At 38.2% G+C, this 25,028-nt stretch overlaps 1 protein-coding gene across 2 annotated transcripts in view; it reads left to right on the top strand.

Annotated features, from left to right (window-relative positions):
• The first annotated feature begins 3,119 nt into the window (after positions 1-3,119).
• PRTFDC1 (phosphoribosyl transferase domain containing 1) overlaps positions 3,120-25,028 on the top strand; it is a 45,813-nt gene continuing 23,904 nt past the window's right edge. For both annotated transcript variants that reach the window (XM_057432674.1, XM_057432675.1), the window contains exons 1-3: positions 3,120-3,219; positions 7,463-7,569; positions 9,876-10,059. In XM_057432674.1, coding sequence (XP_057288657.1) covers positions 3,160-3,219; positions 7,463-7,569; positions 9,876-10,059 — 351 coding nt within the window. In that variant the 5' untranslated portion in view covers positions 3,120-3,159. The remainder of the gene's footprint in view (positions 3,220-7,462; positions 7,570-9,875; positions 10,060-25,028) is intronic.

Raw genomic sequence — 25,028 nt, 5'->3', positions numbered from 1 at the left:
ATCTACCCTATTTTATTTGTTCTTTTCCTCTCTTATAATTTTACATGGTTGTATATCTAAAAGTGCTTATTCTTTTCCTTCTATTTTTAGTTTATAAACAAACAACTAAACAGAGATAATAGAAATGCTCTACAGAATGCTTACAGTCTTTCTCACAGTTAAGGCCTCAATATCAAGTTTCAGATAATCATCTTTGGCCTTAATAAAAAAAAAAAGGCTTTGAAAATCCACAGTAAATTCATACATTCTACACCAGTTCATACTGAAAAATCAGTGTTACTAATTAGCTAAATCCTTGGCAGCTTCATTTCCATCATGTACAAAGAACCTCATTAATTCTGGTTTCTGTTAATTCTCTTGGTTTACAGAACAAGGAATTTGTCTCATTTGCAAAAAAAAACTAAAAAAAAAACTAAAAAAAAAAAAACCTAAAATAATTACATTTTATGCCAATGAAAATATCTTACATGGAGAAGAGCAACTCTGTGGGTTGGACCAGTGGCTGCTGATAGTAGCACTACCCTTCAAATGTACCCCAGCTAAATATATCTAGCTTTTAATTTCCATACTCATATTTACTGTTATTAGCAAGACATGGCACTTCATTTTACTTCTTAAATGAGTCTTGGGAAATTGTCGGAAGAGAAGAATACCAAATTTGGTATTGGTTTTGTCATCCAATCTTGATGACAAAATGCAGTCATCCAATCTTGATGGGAAGAATAAGCATTTCCTGCTTACGTTTTTCAGTACAATGCCAGAGGAATTTATTTTTTAGCATCTAATTCATGTTAGTATTTTTTAAATTGTTAAGCTTCTGTCTGTGGTGTAGTTACAACAATCTCCTGTATTGCAGTGGTCTGATAAAGAATGTAGTTAAAAAAGACAGAAGATTGTAACAGTAACGCAACTAGTCCCAAAGTTAGAAGAAATCAGTACTCATACAGCAGTGGCAAAACTGATCTGAGTTTCTAGCTGTAATCCAAATAGCTTCAGAACTATAGAGCCCAGTTCTGTTTCTGCAACAGCAGTTTTATCTGTAATGTGGTGGTAACCAAGTCAGAATGCATTGGGTCTAGAGTGAATGTGGGCTTTAGGAGGGGTTTTTCCCACCTCCAAGCAAGAAAAATCTTCAAATCTTGAAAACTGGTTGTGGGTACAAATCAGTAGCATTTAATCCCCAATTTTAGATGAAATATTCAACTTTCTTTCTCAATAGTTGTATGAAATGTTTACATGCAATTGAAAGGCAAACATCTTTACGGATTTTGCCCATTATGAAAATCTCCTATATATTTTACAAAAATATTTTTATTTACTTTATGTAGGTTTGTGCAAGTCTGTATATGCTGTTTATCAAATTCACTACTTTTTATTAAGTTTATTTTAAAGCACTATTAAAGGAACTGGTTTTTTTTTCTCCAGTATAACTCAGTCTTCATATAGAGGCATCACTTCTGGGGTAGACATTCTGGAGTCAGCCAGTGTCACTTTGTAAACCTGGTCTTCTTTCAGACATGTCAATTGTAGCAATAGTTCATCTAAAAATAGTTCCTTAATCCACCAAAAAGCAAACAAATCTGACTTCATATAAGAAACAAAGCATTTACTCCAAGATGATTTTTAATTGCTTTAGTATTTAGCCAGATTTTAATTGGTGTTCATTTATAGAAGTTTTCTTAACACTAGATGCCTAAGCTATTAATTGTCTATCAGCTCTAATGCAAGTGCATTAACAAGATACAACTAAAAGCCAGTCCATGTTGGACAACAAACTCCTGTTGTATACAGACCCATAGTGTCCTCTGGATTCATCTGTTACGACTTCTGACCTACCTGTCTCAATGACTATATTTTAGAAAAGTAGCGTACCAACTTGAAATGTCTGCTTACTTGAATGGTAAAAGCCCCTCAGGTATCAGTAAGCATATTTTGTTATACCCCAGTCTCCCCTAAAAGTAACTTCTTCTTCCTTTAATAATTTTCAGTGCAGGAATGGCAGAATTCTACCAGTTGTATATTTAACAGATAAATACCAGAAATCATAACCAACTTTCACTTTTAAGAAAGTGAAAAGCCATAATTTTCCCTGCAGTGGACTGGAAGGCTGTTAGCATTTTGCCCAAAAGCCATGTTGTGATAGAGCAAGTCCAAATTTGAACTTCTTACATGGGAATGTAAAGGTAGACTATGATCAGAACAACCCAAGACAACAAAAAAGGTCCCACTCATCTGCGAGGCTGTTAAAGCTAAGTATTACTAATGATGTTAACAGAATTGGAAGGGGGAGGAGGAGAGGGGTAGAAGGCTGTGTGGACCCTGATCAGCTTTCCTTCTGCTGGACCAACAGCATGAGCAATATGGCAATGGGCTGAAGGCTCTGGGAAGACACAGCTTCCTCCAGCACATACACAGGGTTGTGGAGGAAGGAGCATCCGCTCATAAGTCAGCAAGGATGGAAAGCAAGATTAATGAACTATTGGAAGTTTGCTTCCTGGCATCCTTTTTTTCTCCATAAAGCATAAGCAAAAACCTGTTAAAATGTCAGTTTAAAGCACACCAGCTTAAACTTCTCCACTAATTTACTCAGCCCAGGCCTACTACCTAGCTGTCCAAACCCTTCCACCACCCTGCCAGTCTGTCACTGGCGCTGGCTTCTCCAAGCCGGTAGCTTCTTCCCCCTCGTACCCACCTCACCAAGGCTACCCGTGCCCTGTGCAGTGCTTTCTCAACACCCATTCCATGACTCCACGTACCCCTCAGTTCACAGGTTACAGCCCGTGTCTCCTCTCCTCTTTAGAGACCTTTACCGATCCAGCCTATCGTGTCACGGCTTAAGAAAAGATGTCGAGCGCCTGCCTGGGGAGCCCCGGCGGCCGGCGGGCACACCGCAGGCTCCGCTCCGCAGGGAGGCGGGGGACCCTACCCCAAACACAAGGCTACAGCCCGGGGCCAGCTCTAATGAGCACCCCCGGCGCGGCGGGTGCCAGCCTCCCCGACACCTCCTGTGCCGCGCCCCAGCCCCAGCCCCAGCCCCAGCCCCAGCCCCAGCCCCAGCCCCAGCCCCAGCCCCAGCCCCAGCCCCAGCCCCAGCCCCAGCCCCAGCAGCTCTCCCCGCCGGCCCCGCCCCGCCGCAGCCCCTCGGCAGGGCGCAGGAAGATGGCCGGGGAAGGCGGGAGCGGCGAGGCGGCGCGGAGCGGCGGAGGCCGCGGCGTTGTGGTAAATGCAAAGCGTCGCCCGGCCCGCCCCGGCCGCTTGTCTTCTACAGTGCGCGATCCTCTCCCCGACCGTCCCCCCGCTTCCCCGCCGCTCCTTCCCGCCCTCCGCCGCCATGCGCCGCGCAGACCCCGCTCCCCCGTCCCTCAGCGCCGTACCCCACGGATGTGGCTCCCCCCGGCGCTTTGTTCTTGACCCCCCCGCCCCGCCCCGCCCCGGCCCGGACCTTCACTTCCCTGCCGGACTCCGGACCCTCTCCGCTCCTTGCCTTGCCCCTCTGCTTGGCCCCCACCCGAGGCCGCTCCCAGCCACCGCCTGTCCCCTCACGGAGCCTGCTCCGGGTTCCCCCGCCGGCACTCGGGCCGCGGCCCCTCACTGCGCTGCCGCAGGGGGTAGCCCGCTGTCCCCATCCCTGCGGGTCTGCCGGATGGGGACGATACCCGGCGCCGCCAGGCTCCCCGGACTACGGGTGGGCAGGCTGGCCGGCTCCGCAGGCTTCACCGGGCTCCTGGTTTCCGCCATGAAAACGCAGCCCTGAATTACCCCGGGCAGTGGCGGAGGTGGCTGTGCGCTTCACCAGGTTGCTTGAGTAACTGAGGTCAGGATGCCCAGGGATAGCGCTCACCAAAACGCTTAGAGGCCTTCGGGGCCCTGCGAGCGCTGTAAAAACACGCTGTCCGGCTGCTCCTTATCCTTCTGTGGTGGGAAGAAGACCGAACTTTGGCAGTGCACTTTGAGTACCAGTGGGGCTAAATAAATCGTGCAAAAATGTAGGGAAGAAATTCTTTGCTATGGGACTGGTGAGGAGCTGGCACAGGCTGCCCAGAAGCTGTGGCTGCCTTATCCCTGACAGTGTTCAGGGCCAGGTTGGACGGGGCTTTGAGCAACCTGGTCTAGTGGAAGGTGCCCTTGCCCACGGCAGGAGGGTTGGAACTAGATTGTATTTAAGGTCCTTTCCAACCCAAACCCCTCTATGAAATGAATAAATATGCTCCTTATTCTGAGGGACAAACCAGATTCTCCTGTGAAGGAAATTCCATCGCTGTCACCACCTTAGGAATGTTTGTATTTTATTGTGGCATTGGGATTTTAACCAAGTTGTAGAACTGCTACCCAGATCATGGAGCAGAGTTGGGGGCTCTGTGTAGGCAGTGTTGCGTCCTGTCCCTACCAGCCTTCACTCCATCCCCTACCAAAGAAACCTATTGCTGTGTGTTGGAGCTCTGACTGAAACCACTGCGCATCAACCACCTCTCCTGGCACCTGTGTAATGAATGACTTTTTTTTAAGTGGGTGTCTGTGTTTAGCACCAAAGCAACGTGAGGATATTGCAAAGGAGGCTGTGAATTCTCATAACCATGTTCTGCTGTACTGATTTCTTCTGCTTACTATGCATAAATGTGTGCATGTGATCCTCTCTCCGCCCAACCAAAAGGCTTTTGCAGCATGATTTAAGTTTACAAAGCTAGACTTTGCTAGATGCTTGCTCCTTTGTTTAATATCAAAGCAGAATCCAGATCCTTGTTGCTTTGAAGCGAGAACTGTGCTGAGACCTCACAACAAAAGTAGCAATGTTCTTCCAAAGGTGTTGAATGTCTCCAGCCTCTCAATGCCTCAAAGGAGCGCTTTTGGTATTGCCATGTATTTGTATACCTTTTTGCCTATGTTCACATCAACTTCTGAAAGACCTGCTGGAGAATTTCTGCTGGGCTGCTTGAACATGCCAGGCCTGAACTTTAAAAACAGACCTTTCTTGCACTGTGGGGTTGTTTTTTACACATCTGTATACCGATATATTCAGTATGTATATTTATTTATCCAGTTGAATTCTGTCTTTATATTGAAACAATCACAAATATTTGCTTCACATTTTCAAGGGCTAAAGCCAGAAGTCAAAAGAAGTTGAACTTAAAATTTAATTTGAGGTGGCTATTTTTTGATGCTTGGCTATTAAACTGAGGATAATCACACTTTTTTAATTCACAAGCAGAATACTCATAAAAATTTAGAGTTACATGAAAATTGTCCCATTGCATAACAGTGTGAATAGCTTTAGGGTAGATGACAATTTCTCCTTAATGTTGGGAAGTGCCTTAAAAGAAAGAAGAATATGAAATAGGCTTATCGTATTAGAAAGATAATTAATTAGAAAGTATATGTGAATTTAATCTTATTGGTCAAATGCCAGTTAGCGCTTGTAACTGAGAACTTCTGTATTATTGCAAAGCGATGCAGTTTATGTTCTTTTATTCAGATAGGATAGATAGGAGAATCAAAATTTCATGCTGATCCTGTTTCCTAAAGGACTTACTGTAACCTAAGTGAAACCTGTTGGTTTGGATGAGTTCTGAAGAAGTTTCCATCCATTTAGTTTAATCTTCTGCATCACACTAAACACGTGGAATTTGACCAGGATGCATCAGTACCAGTATTGACAAGGGTTCTTAGTGGGTCCTTACAGTCCTTAGGCAATTTAAAACACTATCTGAAATTGTTTCTTTTTATGTTAAGATACTTTTGAACAAAAGCCTGCCAGACAGCTCATTGCTACAAAATGTTTAAAAAGTTTCAGCCACCCTTATATGCTGAAAATGAAGATGAGAAAATGGGCTTCACAGGCCTTGTGCAGCAGGGTTTCTGGAGCAAGATTTGCCTCTTAATTAAAAACCTTGCCAAGGAGGATATTTATAATCTCATGTTTCTGTGGAAATGAGGAACATAACTAACTTATTTTCTAGTTTCAAGGCTTGTGTAAGTCCAGTGATCTGTGAGCCATGCTTTTTATGGGGGAGTGTTCAGTGGTAGTTACCAACAAAAACCTCTTTTTGGAATAAAGAAGCAGTTGGGCAGAGTTAAGAAAACACAGCAGCTGAGGCATCTGTAGATGTCGGTGAATATGCAAAAAAAAAAAACCAAGCAAGCGAAAATCCATGAGATGGAACAGTGTTTCTGGACAGCATGAGGCAGGGCTATGCCAAAGTTCATGAAGACTAGATGTGGAGGAAGACCTCAACATCAGATACCTTGTGTTAGCTTTGAGTTTTTTTGGAGACATTATTTATTGCTATACCACATGAAATTACAAGCAGAGGTTAGTTTCAGTGATGGGCCTTTAAAGGTTATATTTAGCAGACATGCCATTAAGATTTGCACTTTACAAAGACAAGTTTCTCACCATTTATCCCTCTACTCAAGGTTCATGTGGGCAAGCTTTAGAAAGAAGAAAGAATATGTGACTTGAGGAACATGATTGTAAAAAAACCTATTAGATGTTGCTTTTTGTTGTGAACCGATATTGAAGCAAAGCTTTGTAAAGATTCCAACATGCCTTGTGAGCCTGCAGGTCTCATCTTTCATAAGGAATTCTGAAAATTGTTGGTTTACAGTTTGTTTAGTTCTTGTGCTGATGAGTTTGCATCTTCATAGCTTTCTGAAGCCTTTACCTGTCGGCTTATTTTTGATCTACTTAGTCCCTATCGCCACTCAGTGCTCTGGGATCTCCTAATTGTTGTATCCTAGTACTTATAAAACTAAAGTATATTAAATCTGTAAAATATTTTTTTTCTGTAAATGTATGGGCTTATAGAGTAGCTAATCATAAATTGAGAAGTAGATATTTTGTAATCACTCATCTTTGATGACTTATGTAAATTAAGAACCTCATCTTTGGCAAGAAGTACAATCTTCCACTGATTTGTACAGATACCTTCCATGAACCACATAATTTTTTCTCCCTGTCCTACATGCTATTTCATCTATAGAATATTTATTTATTTATTTATGTATGACTTTAAAGTACCTCTAAACCAGAAAAGTATGATTTTAATGTAAGATTTTACAACTTTCAATCCCACTGTCTGAATCTCCCATTGGAGAACCTCTTCTTAGTGGTAATCTTACATTTGCCTTTCGAATTTGAAATTAGTAAGAAACTTAGTCTTGCCACTAGTTTAGTACTAAATACTTATTCTGTCTAGTTGTTTGTAATTTCAGGTGAAATTTCCCACATTCTGTGGGAAAAAAAAAAACAAAACTGTAGCATTTGATTTCTGAGGTGTACTGAGAAGCAAAATAATTAATAGGAAAAGTGAAACAGTAAATTATGAGTGGAAGAGAGCATGTCATATGATTAATTCAGCCAATAAACTGTACTAGAACAGCCAAAAGAATGTACTAGAACACTGATTTTAGTTACATATTGTCAAACACCATGAAGTATTCTTAACAGCATTATTTAATATTTCAGATTTCAGACAATTGGCCTGGATACAGTCTGGATTTGTTCACTTATCCGCAGCACTACTACGGAGATCTGGAATATGTGCTCATACCACATGGCATTATTGTTGACAGGTATGTGTTGGTTGAATGTTACTAAATAAATTCTTTGATCAGTAGTATTACTCTGTTTTATAAAGCTTATCATCCACAGACTGTGTATATGGTATTTGTCTTAAAGTATTGTATTAGCAATTATAAAAATACTTTATTTCATTTTTAAAAGCAAAAAAATACTTGAAAATTAGGAAATACCAGACTTGTAATTTATTGCGTTTACAACTCCCTGTCTAATTTCTTTCACTGAATATCTATCTGGGCATTAAATCAGACAGGTGCCACAAAAAGGTGAGTGATCATATAGTGAAATTGGCATTGGAATGTAAACTACAAGGGAGCTGAACTCAAGGTGAAAGAGCAAGTACAAAGGTTTGAATATAGTTATACTTGAAAGTCTCACTTGCACTCCAACCGTCCTGTGTTTTTAATATGAAAAGGAGAAAACCCAACATTGAGTTATGTACAACTTTGACAAGTCCCTAGTACAAGTCGTTAATGCCAATTAACCTAGTAGTTCCTGACTGCACTATTGACTTCTGCCATTCAATGCAACCAGAAAGTGTGTCAGGGACTGTTTGGGTCCAGGTGCTTGGTCTGGAAGGTAGCAGTGGGAAAGCTTGACCAGCCCTCATTCCTTACCTTGTAGTAGTCCCCATGTACTCTCCACGTGGGCACCTGGTGATGCTTTGGTATTTCTGCTGAGTCCAGCTCAGTGTTCATGCTCACTAACAGTTTATGATGTGCTGTTAAAAATCTTATGAAAATGTTACAAAATGGAAATGGTAATTTTCAACAGTGTATTTATTGGGAATATCTGAATAGAATTTCATGGGACATTTTCAGGCTGCAGCTTTCTGTCTACCACATTTAAACAGCCAGTTGCAAGTACTGAATTCACTGGAACTCCTTAAAAGAAGATCGTAGACATGCATCATAAGAAAGAGTTATGGCTGCTTTATTTTTAAAACACAAGCTTTCTTTCATTGCATTTTCAGTAACCATTGTGCTGAATTTTTCATCTCTTTTGGTTAGAGTCAACTGACTCTTAATTCCTCCTTTTAAAATAAATATGTTCCAACTGAAGTTCTCATAGTATTCAATATAAATTTGTTTGAAGTAAGTAACTCTCCAGTGGTGTTTTCGTACTCCAGCAGAATAAATGCCACTGTTTTTTTCTTACTCCAGCAGAACAGACTGATGCTGTTATAATGGAAAAGGACAAAGAACCAAATATACTGTGATCATGCAAAATTTTCATGTAGGAAGAAGGTTCAGCCCTTGAGAAAATTCTCTAGATTGGTAGCAATTAAATATAAGTTTAAAAAATGGTATGTCTTTTATTTAGAAATTGAAATTAGTACATTTTTGTCTACGCTGGAGTTCCTACTTTTTTAAAATATAAAATGGCCTTTGGCAGTTTTTGAAATTTCAACTCATCAGACAATCTGAGGAAGAGTATATATATAAAAAAATCACTAGAGAGATGTTTCTTTTTTATGGGAGGTTTTCCCCGTTATTTTCAGACTTGATAAGAGATGATAAAAGACTGGTTTACTAATCTTCAGTAAAGGAAGTGAAAGTCATTTACTAATCTTCATTCTTACATGAGTAAAAGGAATTACGTATAAGAGGTCAAACAAGATGATCTAAAGATACCTTATATTTTTTAAATCTAAAAAATGCTAATGTATGGAATTTACTTGAGCATTACAATTACAAAAATGTGATAATGAAGTGACAGCTTTTGTTCATAACTAGTATATTCAATTTAGAGCTTATTCTTCTCTGGTAAATGCACACATGTAGATTTTACTGAAGCTCAATGTATTTATGTAGTGTCAAGTGGCTAGAGAAAAAATAAAACCAAAAAATGGAATCCTGAAAGATGTGGTGTCTATTACAGAATGTGTATCTTTTGGGTTCAGTCGTCTGTCATGATGTGTTTGAAATGCAGAATTGTCAAAGAGAAGACAGATATGGGAACCCTGCAGTTCCGGGTTCTTTGGGGCATCGCCTTGATTATTCTTGTGTGCCTGACCTCAAACAAGTCACTTAAGCTGTTTGCAGTTTTCTCTTTTGCTGTATGACATAATGATAATGTACACTTTTTATAAAATTTAAGGTTAACCAGTTTGATTCACATGCTTTGCATTTTGCATCCATCACTCTGCCTATTGTGAACTCAATCCAGACCAAGCCATGACACTTAAACATACTGTCATTCAAGCCACATACATAGTGTTTCTTTGTAACCACATGGAAACCATACCATGAGCTTAGAGAATCTGCATCTAATGTTATCCTTAATTTTTTTGCCCCAGGACAGAACGATTGGCCAAAGATATTATGCAAGACATTGGAGACAATGATATTGTGGTTCTCTGTGTCCTCAAAGGTGGCTACAAGTTCTGTGCTGACCTTGTGGAGCACATTAAAAATCTCAGCAGAAATTCAGAAAGGTTCATCTCTATGAAAGTCGATTTTGTTAGACTGAAAAGTTACCACGTAAGTCAACAACTCATTTATGTAGCTTTATGTAGATTCTTGTTGTATGTTAATAATAAATAGTGGAAATGGAAAACCTGTTTTCCCCCCCAAATTATAGAAAAAATGTGAAAAATATTTTTGTTTGAAAAACCTGTAAGGTTTTCTTTCAAAATATTTGTCATGTCCCTTTATGCTTTATGGATGGTATGAATAAGGATACGAAGCATCCTCAAGCTGTATTTTTTTATTTAGTCTGTCGTCACTTTCAGACAGAAAAGTCAGAATTCTATCATGTAAAATGTTGGCATGTTGTTTGTTCTCAAAATCTTCAACAGTTATGTCAAGTTAATTTCATGTTACTTCATTTTCCACCCTCACCCCCACATAGTTTGGCATAACTGCAAGGTAATAAATCTGTGTCTTATTCTAAATGTTTAATGCTAACTAAATGAAATGCTTTCATCTTCATACCATGCAGTTTATATAGTAGCAAAATACACCACCAGATGATGATAGTGTTTTTTAAGAAAATTAAATAAACCATTGAACTAAATCCAGCGTTGAAGTAAGGATCAAGACTTCCTGTTATCTTCAGAGGAAATTATGCAATAATGATTCATTTGTTTCAGTGAGGCAATGATAGTGCGATTACTGGCCTTTTTTTAGAATGTGTGATTACAATTTCTATTTGCGTAATCTCTACATTTGTAGTCTGCCTTGTAGGATAGGGAGGGCACATTTCTAGAAGTTGTCCTAGAAATATCTGAGAAAGTACACTGAAGAAATGGAGCGATAATACAGTTTCTCTCTGAGCACAATGCAACTTGCTGAGTCCAGTTGTACTCACAGTAACTCTATGTCCTTTCCACAGACAGAGTTTGTTTGTTTATATGGTTGGTTGGTTGGCATTTTGCTCTGACCCCAGTAACCATAAACTTTTCCTAACTTTCACAAATCCAGTCTGATCTTTTTTCTATCATGGAAAAAAAGAGGCTGAGAAACTATAGCCATTTGATTAGGATTTGGTACTGGGGCCTGTCTTTCAAGAATTAGTCAGGTCTAGGAAGGACATATGCAATACTAATATTATACAATTTCTAGCTATTTGTCAGTATTAAAGAACTAATAAATAAAATAAAATACAATGTTTGTCTCACGTAAAAGCACATGGAAATTATACAATCTTTTTTCTTTTTCTTTTTTTTTTTTGTGTAACAATGGCAGCATTTCAGTAATGCTGATTGATGAATATTGTAATTACTTAAACTTTTTTTATACTGTATTTGGCATATAGGTAATACACGTGCTTTTCCTATTGTGATATCTCTTACCCAGCACGAAGATACCCTGGTTCTAAAATTTCTTTCCTTGGAGACAAGTGAACTCATTATCCATGCTATCCCATAACCAGTGAGTGGCAGGAGATGTGTACCATAAAAGTTTAGAAAGTTTCACATTGTTGCTTAGGAAATCAAATAAAAGCATGCTATATCAAGCTAAAACTGCAATACAAATTTTGTTATGCAAGGATATCATTATCAAGACTAAATCCTGGATATCATTATCAAGACTAAGTCCTAGATAGCTTCTAGTGGCTGTGCATATTTTGGGTCTTAGCCTCATGTTTTAGTAGGAAGCTAGCACCTTCCCTAGAACTAGTGCTTGCATCTAGTTTTTAGAAAATAAATAATTTTTTTCTTATAAGCACTTCCAAACAGGTCTCGTGTGTTTAGAGCCTGAAGCTGTGCTTGATGGAGTGCTTGGAACAGTGCTTGACACCTGCCTGGTCTTGAGAAGCTAAATGACACAGGAGTCAATATAAATTTGAAATGACATTGATACTGGTAGATTCGTTCCATGAGATATGCATAAATGTAATGCCGACTAAAGTACCAGTACCGCTACCTGCCATCCTTTGTATTTTGAGTTATTGTTTTGTCCTAATCAGGTTTTAGACAAAGTACCCTTGTCAACATAGCTGTGGTCAGAACACTTGAGGAACTTGCTGTTGTAGTTTGAGTGACTCTATCCTAACCTTATATGAGACTCCCAAATCCCCCATGTCACTTTATTCTGTAATAACATACCTTTCACATTGTTTTACACTTAATTAGAGGCAAATAACTGCAGTCTTAGAGGTAATTACTTGCACATGGAGTCTTGGACCATCACGAGTTCCACTTCTTACCTTCTCTTTGCCTTTTCTGTTCCATTTCCTGTTAAGACTTATTACTGGTCTCTCCTTTTATCCTTTTTTAATTTAATAGACTGCTCTTCTCATATTATTTATCCCACTTACTTTTACTAACTGTTCTCTGTTTCTCTCCTAAAGGGAGTCCTGCTGCTCTCAGTATACTTGCTTCAGATATGTCTCCCTTCCCTCCTCCAGCTGTTTAAATCCAGCAACTAATTTGAGCTCAAACTCATGGGATTTTTGAATTGTTTCATTCCAACTTCAATCCTGAAAGGTTAGTTGATTTTTAAAGGTTGTAACTGAAAGTGGGATTTCTTGGTTTAATTGTGTAGCAAAAATGAGTGGTAACTGTGACCCAAAGTCAGATCTTGGCATCAGTAAAAGTATATCTTAACTGCAAAGTATCAGTGGAAAATGTTGTACTTTGATGTCTGGCATACGGACGTGACTACAGAAAAGGAGATGGCAAATCTGACCAGCTATACATGACTTTTTTTTTTTCAAACCTGTCATCATATTCCAGAATTTAGAACTGTAATTAGCATGTTAAGATCTGCTTTCATATTATGTAGCTGAAAGTTGGACATGTAAGTTGGTTTTTAGACTTCTTCATAAGAATTAATTTATTAGAAAAAATCATAATACACATAGATTCTTAGGATACTAATGAGGTGAGTGGTTGCTTGTACTTCTGTAGTCAGGATGGTTTTATCTGGCTTGAGAAGTTTAACATACATGCGTAAGCCTGGTCACACTTTCCTGTATTTTATAAGTGCTGTCTTCTTTCATTATCTTAAATTGGCATGTCAGATTATTGAATGTAGTATACAGGTAATATGGAAAAACACCATTAGATTATTACTTTTAGAGAAAACAAAGTGGAATCCAACTTAGGAAACCATAGCTTAAAAATAATGTGGTTGTACTGTATATAATGTTTATATTCTGCTATAATGTTTATATTCTACAGTTATCAGTATTAGGTCCTAGACCATCAATAGAATTTCTGCAGCTGCAACTGGAGGTGCAGCCCTGTCTGAAAGCATATTTTTGTTTCCTCTAGAAACTGAACTGTATTTTTCCATTTCTTCAGTTTGGGGTGGGGGTTTTGGTTTTTTTTTTGAATTTGTTTGGTTTGGTGTTTTTTTTCTTTTTTTTCACTAGAATGCTAAAATGATTCAGTAGAGAAAGTTACGAAGTTTACACATGTGAACAGGAACTTACAGGCCCAGGTGTAGATTGAGAAAAAATTTGGTGTGCTTAATTGTAAACAAAGTTTGTATCAGTAAATTGAGAAATAGACAATTTACAAAGAAACACAGGATAACATTTTGTAACTCAGATTTTTAAGGCTTCTTAATCAGTAAGAATGGTAATAAAAATAACTGTGAAATGGGAAAGAATCATGACTGGAAGAAAGGTGGATACTTTTCCTCCATAAAATATGATTTTTGAAGAATGCTGTTTCTTGTAAACTTACAGGTGATACAGTACACTTGTTCTCATTTTATTTTGAGTATTTACATGAGTTCAAAATAAAGGAGATTGTTTAGGTGGGGATTTGATTAGAGGCTGTATGGTGATTTTACAGGCTTCTAGCACAGCAGGCAAGTTAAAGCACCATCATGAGAGTCAGAATATGTGATTTCTGAAATAAGCATATGGAAGTACCATATAGACTTAAAAGTAAGAGTCAGGAAGTAGATGAAGACAAAAATAAAGTCTAATGATGGAAATTTGAACGAGAAGCTGCAGCTCCGAGTTTTAAGAGGCAGAGAACAGAAAACATACACTTTTCTGAACGAACTCAAGAGTAATGAGGTAGTAAGTATAGTGGGTAGACACGGAAGTACTAGAATAGTCCTCACATGAAATATGATGCAGGTATGGAAAGCTGAATGTCAGGTTTTTGTAGAAGACGATGTATTCTGGAAACACTGACATAACAGCTGATAGAATTTGGCAGTTAGCAACAGTGGAACTGACTGCAGAGTTTTGACTTTAAAACTGGATTAATAAAATTTAATATATTCAATTTTCACTATACCAGAATTTTCCTGAGTGATTGCTCCTCCATCAGAGCTCTGATGTTGAAAAGAGTTGAGAGTTTCAGGTTGATAGAAGAATTCAAAATTATTTTCAAAAACATGCTGGGTTGAATTCAAGGATGAAAAATAATGGAGGAAGAAGTTAGGCTTGGGAATGTCATATAAGGAGAATATGACACCAGCAGGAGAGGTAAGAAACAGGGATCCAGAAATTCTTTCGTATGTTTGGGATATTGATAACTTTAGCAGATCAAAGAACTAATAAGAATTCAGAAGGAAGTACAACAAAGAAGGCAGGAACGTATTTTACTAGGGTGTTTACAAATTAAGGGGTAGGGCTAGATAAGAAAGAATGTTTGAGGATAAACCTCAAAGAGTGAACAAAAGAATACAAGGACGTTGATATCATGAAGAGAAGGGCTGAATGTGGTGGTTTAGTAAAAAAACGTAGCATGAGAACCATAGCTGAAGAGTGTTCACAAACAATAATTAAAGTTCCTCTTTGTTCAGTTTTGAAGAGACAATCTAGGACATGCTGATAAAGGTTGAAATAGAAATTGACACAGAAGAGTATGTTCTGGCTCATCAAATCTAATCCCCTAGAAATAGATGCAACAGTATCGCCTAATCCTGTTGCATGGGTGTGACAAATATGATCTTTAAACCAGAGCTCAATTTTGAAATTGAATTGGAAAAATTAAGTAGAGAAAGTATACAGAGTATTGGAAAAGTAGAGGAAGTATGCAGTCTATAGACTTTCTTGACAAGTTCTCAGCAGTGTGTCAGTAGAAGGGAGAGTGAATGTGAATTAAGACTACTTTAGTGGACAGATAATGGAAGCTAAAAATTGAAATACTCATGCTAAGAGTTGTTGAAACTGGTGGCAGGGGCTGGGGGAGGAAAGGGAAGTAAACCCCTGTGTGCTTTCTACATGCATTGTAGAATCTACTGTTCATGTGAAACATTTAGTATTCCCATATCATTTTCCATAGATGTCTATTTAACTTTCTTAATTACTGTAAGTATGTTAGTGAACCTAATGTTTTGGGGAAAGGCAAGTGAATCTTGGTGACATAGCTTTTTTTTTTTGCCACTGAAAACCATGGAAAGCTAAACTAGTAGTTAGACTGATACTTTTGCTCAAGACTTCTGTGATTTCTTTGGTTAATCCTGTGTGGACTAAAGTGACAAGACCAGAGTCATCTCTGAAATTTTATTTTGAAATAACACTGTTATAAGTACTGTTATTCTTAGTAGCTTGGAGATACTACCTGGAGTACTGCATCCAACTCTGGAGTCGTCAGCATAGGAAAGACATGGACCTGTTTGAGTCAGTCCAGAAGAGGACCACAGAAATGATCAGAGGGTTGGAATACCTCTCCTGTGGGAAGGCTGAGACAGCTGGGGTTGTTCAACCTAGAGAAGATAAGGCTCCAATGAGACTTTATTGTGGCCTTTCTATACTTAAAAAGGGCTTATAAGATGGGAACAGAGTTTTTACCAGGGCTTGTAGTGATCGGACAAGGAGCAATGGTTTTAAGCTGAAAGAAGGGAAATTTAGAATAGACATAAGGAAGAAATGTTTTACAGTGCGGATGGTGAAACACTGGCACAGGTTGCACGGGAAGGTGGTAGATGCCCTATCCCTAGAAACATTCAAGGTCAGGTTGGAAGGGACTCTGCGCAGCCTGATCTAGTTCTGCTCAGTGCAGGGGGGGGGGGTTGGACTAGATGACCTTTAAAAGTCCCTTCTAACTCAAATTTTATTATGATTCTATCAAATTGTGCAACGCACTTCTGAAAGAGGTTAGTAGATGAATTGCTGGTAATAAGATTATATCATAGTTGTTAATTCCATCTTGATCAGAGACCATTACAGAATATTGATCTGTTTTCCACATGGTATCTGAATTATGGATTCTAGACGTGTATTTTTCATTTTCTGATGTCAAGAAGGCATTGTTGAAAATCATCCTGAAAAAATATGAATGAACTTCAAAGGAATGTTGATTGCTAGTCATTTGGAGGAAACTTCTGGAGAATTATGTGGATTGAGTCAATTAATGTAATTCTTTAAAATTAGTACATTATTTATGGTTTTCAGGACATAACTAATAAAAAAGTGACCTCTGAATTGTAATCCATGCGCAATGATTGCATTGAAGTCTGTTCACAAGCAAATCCATTGATACGATCTGTTTCCTCTTCAGCCTCCAGTTGTTTGAAATATATTTACAACTGTTAGTTATTAATCTTCACATAAACAGGACCATTAGTGCTGCAAAATTCTGAAAACAAGTAACAAAACAAGCATTGTTTAGTAGAAATCTGCATGGTTTTGCTGTATGAAGCCATCTCAGTAAACAGTTTTGCTAATTCTCTCCACTGTAGGAGTAAGGAAACAGAGGGATTTTATAATGAGTAAGTTGAAAGCCAGTTGGTAAATTTAGTAAAATAATTTATTTTTGTGCCATGTAGCTTTATTTCTCATACACCATTACTTTAAGCTTTTTCAGATACATGGTTTGTAGTTAGCATTGTAGACAGTGAACACCCGTACAGAGAATTTTGCAGCATGATATACATTTTGAAGCTAATGTGCCACAAAAATAAAACATTAATTTAGTCACAGAAGCTGCCAGTGTCAAGGATATAGACATTAAAGTGACCTTAGTGCTATTCTGAGAAATATCTTCTAGTGATTGTAGGCAGTGCTGCCAAACAGGTATCTTACGGGCAAGCTAAAGATGTGGGACTAGAAATGTACTCCTAGAATTGTGAAAGGAATTTTATCTCTGTGTACTTTTCCATGACTGTGAGTGGATAAAATGGCATTTGCATCCTGATGTAGTAGTATCTTTCTGAGTGAAAGCTCTGTGAAATGCTCATACCTGCTAAAATGAGTAAAAAGTTCTTTACAGTTGCAAGCCAAAAGTACAAGTCGTAAACAGGCAAAGATGCTGTCTCTGTATTTCTGATGCTTCAGTTATTTACTGAAGCTTAATAAGGCCAGAGATGATTAAAAAGGTGAGGAGCATTGGAAGCAGATAGTATTTTGTGTGGACAGACTGTTCGGAGATGCTACAATTGTGTGCAAATGTTCATTTTCCAAGTGTTAAGGCTGCTTTAAAAATAGGATATTTTTCATGAAAGAAACAAAAAAAAACCACTTATACAGGCAGCAGTGTCTTACTGCAAAATGTCAGCCTTAGAGTCACTAAAGCTTTTCAGAGAAATAGTTGAAAATGTGTCAGTAGAGGAAGTTGTCCCAAAAGCTTATTCTTGCAACTAGATGATGACTTTTTAAAAGACATTTACAAAATTGTAATGAAAAGAATAGCAGGCTCATTGGTTAAATTGTGGCTGATGTGATTAAATATTAACAGCACCACTCAGGCAACTGTAGAATAAACTCTCCTGCAAGATTCATCTGAACATCAGGTACAGATATTTGGGAATTTGGCCTCTTATTGTATCTGCGCTGGCTGAAACAATGACAGCATCCAGTTCATACCGTAGCAACTGCAGTGCCCTCTGGCCAGTCACACTGGCCAGCTCAGCTGTTTCTGAGCATTTCCTAACCTGTCTCAGCCCAGGTGAGACCAGTTAGGAGAGATTTTCTATTTCAATAACTCCAGCTTGCTGTATTCATTTTTAGTGACCCAGATGCACACATGCATCTCAGCTTGCCAGTAGCCCCTCCCAGGGCAGTAACTTCTTTAGTTAGCACAGCTCTAGTCCAGAGGTCCTTGTTACCAAGTGTGCAAGCTTCAGACTCCCCACTTCTTTATCTGAGAGATGCTGCTCAGAGATATCAGAGGGAACATGGATATTTCAAACCTTTATTATTTTTGTAAACTAACCTACTTTTCATAATGTTCTAAGGCAAACTGAAGAAGGCTGTACTAAATGTAATAAAATGTGACCTTAAAATTGTGTTGTGAAACTTCTCAGGTCTTGAGACAGATGCTTTCCTTTCTAGGCATCTACAGCTTCCATTTGATGTGATGGCAGAGTTGTGAGATATGAGAGCTTAAATTCATCACTTGCTCAAGGCTGTCTTGAGTGTAAGAAAGAAGGTGTTTCTAATTTAAGTTGTTTTAATTAAAACACAGAGTATTTTCCTGTTGGACACTGCTTCGGGGCTTGGAGTGTTACTAATAATACAAGTAGGTGTTAATCTGTGGGCATAGTTCAGGAAAGGTCATAATAAGCTGATCATACAGTCAGTTTATCAAGTTTATCTGTAATGTAAAACTTACTCATGGAGGGATGATCTATGTAACTGTATGCATCAGATAACACACCTACACACCACTTAAATATGTTAGCACCATCTGAATTCTTAGTGATTTTTTGTAAGTATGAGTAAGTGTTTCAGTGACTCACATATAAAAGATTTGGGGGAACCAAACAAAGCTTAGCCGGGGGAGAACTGAGTAGGAAGCGGCCTGATTGCCATGGGGACAGAATGAGAACAGATGTGGCAATGAAGGTAGAGTGGTACTGAACTCTGCTATGGCTCGCCAGCAGTATCAAAATATTGGTTTAAGGCATTTATGGGGCATATTAAAGCAAGTAATTACTTGCCTTACCAAAATACTTTTCATTTTTATCTGTTGTTCCCTGCTTAGGTATTACCTTCCTTTATACTGATTTATGATTTTTAGCTGTGGAATTCCTTTCTCTAACAGAAAACATTTTATGGGTTTGCTGTGTTATTGGTTGGTACTCTGTTACTCTGGACTTCAGATCTAATGCAGACTCCACAAGAGGTATTTTCTAATCTTTCTGGAGAAATTTGTCTCCCCAAGGGTCACATTTTTCTAACAAGCTGTAATGTTTTCTTTTGAAAAATGTTTTCCAATTTGAAATAAATGTTTCAGATTACAGTATGTTGCAGAGGGTACAGCTACTATGGAAAAATGGAGTGTTAGGTCTGAAGTTCATTTTTCTTTTTTTTTTTAATATGGGGGGGTGTTTGTTGGGTTGTTTTGTGTTGTTTGGTTTTTTTTTTCCCTTTGTGAGTTTAAATCTTTGTAATTTTCAAGCAATCCAAGTTTCTGGAACATCTTAGCATTTGAGACCATGGATGTTTTTAAAACTGGTCAGTTTCAGAACAGATTCAAAGCATCAAGTGATTTTATTAAAAGCCTTCAAGTGGTCATCTCTTCAAAAAATTCGATTCTTAAGTTCCCCTGGATACAGTGTTTGTTGTTAAGCAGTGGCTTGTTACAAAGTCTAAGAAACAGAAGTTTGGTTTTAGTATTTTGTTTCATATTCCACCAAAAATACAGCAAGCTACTACTAAATTACGACATTTGCAGCAATACTGTATGTCATCATTAGGAAAGACTGTAGTCTGTTTTCAAGTCTGCTTCCCAGAGTTTTACAGTGACTAAGGAGATAGGCTCTTAGGTATCAGAAAGGCCCAGAACATAATGGTTGTTAATCTTGTTGCACAAATAATATCTGATGAGTTTGAAAGTACCATGACATGTTTATGCATTGGAAAAAATATCACCTTGATTACTTATTTGGGTGCTAATTATACCATTTAGCATGTGTTTTTTTTTTTATATTGAGATCTGAAATGGTGCAAAATTAATTAAAATAAGCTGGAGGGCTCTAATTTTCCCAAGGAATTCTATGACTCTCTTTAACTGGCATCTTAACTGCTGTTTCTGAAAACAGATCATAGCATGTGCGATGTTCATGCAGTGCCACACCCCAGGGGTGCTGTAAGGCATAAACCAAAAAGGTTACTTTGAAGGAATACAGCAGTAACAAGAAGTACTCTTATTGCAGGGCTTATCTGTGTGACAAATACAAAATTATTTTCCCTCCTCATTTGCTAGACAGAAGTTAGAATATTTAAATAGAGAAGAATAAAATAACCTTGCAAGAAAACACAGAAGAGTACATGTGTTGTCAAAAGTTTCCTACTTGTCATTAGCCAAGGGACTAATCATAGTAGTATGAAAGAGAGCGCTACTGAGCTGTGAGTCAGCGATAACACTAGAATCCAGATTACTGGAAGGGACTAAGCATTTGAGGTTTATATCAGTCTCATCTTTTGTGAATTTGCTTACACCTATCTGTTTTCTCAGCCTGTGGCTATTTGACAAATTTGAAGATTCTTCTTCTACCTTCCTTTTATCACCAGATCCTGGGAACTGCTGATAGTGAGGGTCAGAAGGTTAGTCCTTTGTGCTTAGTTTAGAGAAAGCTGTTTTCTCTTGTGCTTGCAGAACCCCCGAAGGGGCAGGGTTTTTAATATGGAGCTACAAATTTCACTGTATGATATTTCACAATGTGCATTTACTTTTGTTCGCTACTTTACAATACAATTTAAAAAATGGGGTAAGATGGTACATACAGATCTAGTAGTGTTCCAGCTAACGTGCTGAGACCTTCTGTCGGTGCTGGAAAACACAGCTTCTAGTTCCACTGGCGTAATGTTCATGCATTTAATTCTAAACAATAATTGAGTAAAAGAAGATAACTCCAGTTAATGTGGACTTGAACCCAAATTAACCTTTTCCTAGCTGAGTCCAGGAGAACTGGCTACAGCATGCTTGATGTCCTTTATGATTTTTGCATTGCGATAGCACAGAAACAGAAGGAAGATTTTCCCTGCTCTCTTCAGTTTATGGTGGTCTTCTGAGAGCTGAGGAAGAAAAGAAACCCAAGTTTCCTATTCCAAGAGTATGGGCTTATATTACATGACTACCACAAAAGGTGAACACTCATAGTAATGCCTCCTGGCAGTCCAGAATGAGTTACCTGAGTAAGATTATGGCAGTTCTGGAGAGTACACTTACAAATTTGTTCTTTTGCCCCTAAGTTTTAACTTTTATTTGCCTCCCATTTCTGGAGACAAAGTATGTGGTCTGAACCTCACCTCACGTGACTGAACAGCGCTACAAAATTGTGAGTACCTTTTCTCATCCTGGAACATATTCAGGTCTTATTGCTATGTTTTAAATATTATTTTACAGAATAAAAAAGACGTTAAGAGTACAAGGAAACCTCAGATTACACTCTGTGGAAACTAACCCAAGTTTTGAGGATATATTTTGTTTGTGATTTATATATAATTCAAAACATTCTCTATCACATGTTTTTGATTTCAGTTCTTGCTGATCTTTTTAAGTGTATGGGCACTATTTGTGCCATAGGGTTATATGTGGTGCTGCAGTCTTGCTGCCTCATCCTTAAACAAAATAACCCATTGAACCAATACCAAGCAAATGCATAAAACATAATTACTAAACCAGAAAGGAAAGAATGGAATAATTTATTGTCTATAATCATTAGCCAACTTAACTGGTCTAAATTCTGCTTCAATTTACAACAGTTTGGGCCTTTTCCTGTAGAGTTACTTCATGTTTCTGCTGATAAAACTGAAATCATTCTCTGTTTAGAGCTTTTAAGGAAAGTTTTACCAGCAGTAAAATTCCAGATCATGTAAGCAGTCATGGGTTTAGAAAATTTTCTTTATTTGAAAATATTTGAAATATCTTTATTCTGTGTATCTACAGAACTTATTAATAGGTGGAAAGATACGTACTTCCAGCAAAATAAAAGACTGTAAATCATTTACAGCTTGTAATAGTTGCCCCTCGCAAATATATCCTTAGTTGCAGTTATAATCTATATTAGCTGTCTTAACTGCGTTAACACTGCATTGAGTTCACCGTTGTTGATGTTGGAGAGTACACACTAGAGATCAGTTCCAGATACTTTGACTGGGAAGGGAAGAGCTTCAGTGGCAGTTTATACTTCACTAGATACCGGAGGATCTCCATGGAAGCAACTCCTATAGGGGATGAATTTTCTAGCATCTATTTCAAGATACTTTACCTTCTTTGGATTAAGTACAGAGAGGGCATGCAGGAGTCCCAGCACACAAAAAGTTAGTGAATGTGTGAACAGATAATTCTAAACAATTCAATTTATTAAGTTTAATAACTTACTGTTGCCCTGAGAGATAGCTGAATGCTCTGCCTTGCCTTTACAGCAGGGAAGAAACATACACAGGTGTTACCACAGGTCAGCTGATAAGAAGTACCTTGCTGTCAGTAAGTTTGCTGTTTGTCTTTCTCTGTCCAAAGCCAACTTCCTCATTGTAGAACTTTGGCCTTCCCTGGAACTGGATAGACTAGCCTGAATTTGAAGTACTTCCAAACCTGTGTGATGGAGCTTTTAGTTAAGGAATAACAACAAATAAAAAGATTAAAAACTTAAAGATATCTTCAGATGATGTTGTAGTTCTAACCATAGAGAAGTAAAGTATATCTTACACTTGTAGTAACAAGAGCTCTAATAGATATACCTACACCAGTTTAAAATTTACTGTAGCAGGTTATCCTGGCAATAGCAGTAAGGCAGATCTCAGTGCAGCAGTCAGTGGTGAGATTACCAAGCAGCTCAGGAAGGCAGCTTTAAAGCTAACAGAGATTCAGAAAACCATCAGTCCTTCAGTGCAAATGTACCTTTACTTTCCCTGCTTGATAGGTAAAGTTCTGACAGTGGGTGTAGGATGCATTTTATTTCCAGCTGGTTCAGCACTGTTGGCTTGTTTGCAAGGTACTCAAAGCACCTCTTACAAATATATCGGTGACCTGACACAGGATTATTTTGAATATGGGTGTGCCCTGGAGGTTGCAGACTGCCCTTTGGTATACATTTGATTCTGGGAAAGGAAGGCATGCTTTCCAGTCTTCACTGGGAAACAATTCATGTTATTCTCATTCCTTTGCACAAGTCTCCAGCTTAACAGTACTTAACTAGTTGTCCACTGAATGTTGCTACTTAAGCCTGGAGAGTCCTGGTTGCCTGCCAGCAAAATCACGACAGTCCTTGACACTCTTGAGGTTCTTTGCTCTTACCTGTTGCTCTTTAGAGAAGAAACACAAAATGTTGTCCGTTCAAGTGGATGTTGCTTGTAAGTATAGCATCATATGTATTACCACTCCACCAATGTTCTTATTACTGCTGCTGCTAAACTAGTTTCATAGTCTATACTTTATATATCTATTTGACTTTACCTAGAAGTCAGAATACATTAACAGATGATGTAGATGCCATACGGGCTATTACCCTGACCAACATACTCATATGTTGAGTACTTCTCAGGAGGGAGGGTGCAAAGCAATTAAGTTTCATACCAGGGTGTCAGCATCCAAACTGGAACATCAGAATTTTCATTTTAATTTCTGTGTTCCTGACTGAGATGGTAAAGCAGGGTTGTAGAATCATAGAATGGTTTGGGTTGGAAGGCACCTAAAAGATCATCTAGTTCCAACCCCCCTGCCATGGGCAGGAACACCTTAAACCATCCAACCTGGTCATGTAAAAAAAGATATCATAACTATTGAACAGTATATAATTTCAAAGCAGAAGTCTTTATAATTGCAGATAACATCTATCTGAACTCTGCCAAGACCTGCAGTTAATTCTTGCAATGCTATTTTTTAAGTGTAGAAAGCTTGGTTAAATTACGAATGAGTTTGCTGCATCTGAGTCACATAGAAGTAATAATTTTCTATTTTGAAGTGAGAGATATTGCTTCTGTGGTTTCATTTTTGAAAGATATTACCTGGAAAGTAAATTCTTGCTGTATCTGCTCTGTTTTCATCTGAGCATTATCTTTTTCCTTCACTGAAAAACTTACCTGTGGTTAATTTGTATGCCAGAGTGTACGCTGCTGCTTGGGTTTTCTGCCATTTTCACTTACTGTTGCAGCAGTGTATGGTAGCCATTTCTCTGAAAATACATATCCGTTTCATAACCATGTGATGGTTCAAAGTCTCAGCTTTTCTTTACTGTATGAAGTACCAAGAATTATGTTCAAATCCTTAGCATTCATTAACATGGTAAATGTCTTCTCCCCTTTGGCTGTAATGCCATCCACCTTGTTCCCTCATTGCCATTTGAAATGTAGCTGTTCAGATAACCTTTAAAGTTACTGTAAGGGTAGCAACTACTCAGTTGGTATCCTTCCTCCAATATCAAATACAAATTATTGTTTAATTGAGGTTTGTTGAGACTCCATTCTTCATGATCATGAACACCACACCATGAAATCCAATTATTTTCATTGTTCAGTGGGTAAACCCTATAGGTAAATTTATATTTCTGCTCCATGATGGTTAGAGTTTAGAGCCCTATTAATCATCCAGTATAATGTTTTTGTAGAAAATCTGCAAAGACTGGTTTCTATTATTTTACTTTTACTTTTTTTTTTTTCTGACACAAGTTGGAAGAAATATTAGAGTGGTTGTATCTTTTGAAATCTCTCCTCAATTATATTTCACCTAGATTAAAATGAATCCTGTGCGTAAACATGCAAGCAATTTATCCTGGAGTGGTACCAAAGAGAATTGTGTTAAATGTTTGTGTGAGGCAGAGCCTGAGTGGATAATTCAGGATGTTGATTCTTGTGTGCCTGTGGGAAATGCAATTGAAAGTAACCTCTTTCCAAGGGCTTAGTGATGTTTTTAGGAAGAAAATATTGATCTTATCTCTTAAGCTGGGATTTATCTCATCTAACTTCAGATTTCTCACAGTTAGATGTGTAGATGTAAGTTATTTGCTGTAGATTTCTGATATGGTGAAGTAGGTGATTTATGTGATCTATCTTGCATTCTCCATTGATTATGAAGGGAGCCCAGGATGCACAGATTTAGATGACTTAACTTTCAGATACCTAAATTAGGAGCAGAGTAATCCTGCCTTTA

The sequence above is a fragment of the Pezoporus wallicus genome, unplaced genomic scaffold (assembly GCF_028554395.1).
Source record: "Pezoporus wallicus isolate ANWC-B61680 ecotype Strahan unplaced genomic scaffold, APGP_CSIRO_Pwel_v1 scaffold_2584, whole genome shotgun sequence".
NCBI lineage: Eukaryota > Metazoa > Chordata > Aves > Psittaciformes > Psittacidae > Pezoporus > Pezoporus wallicus.
The sequence above is the reverse complement of the archived record's forward strand: the minus strand, read 5'-3'. Positions and strand labels throughout refer to the sequence as shown.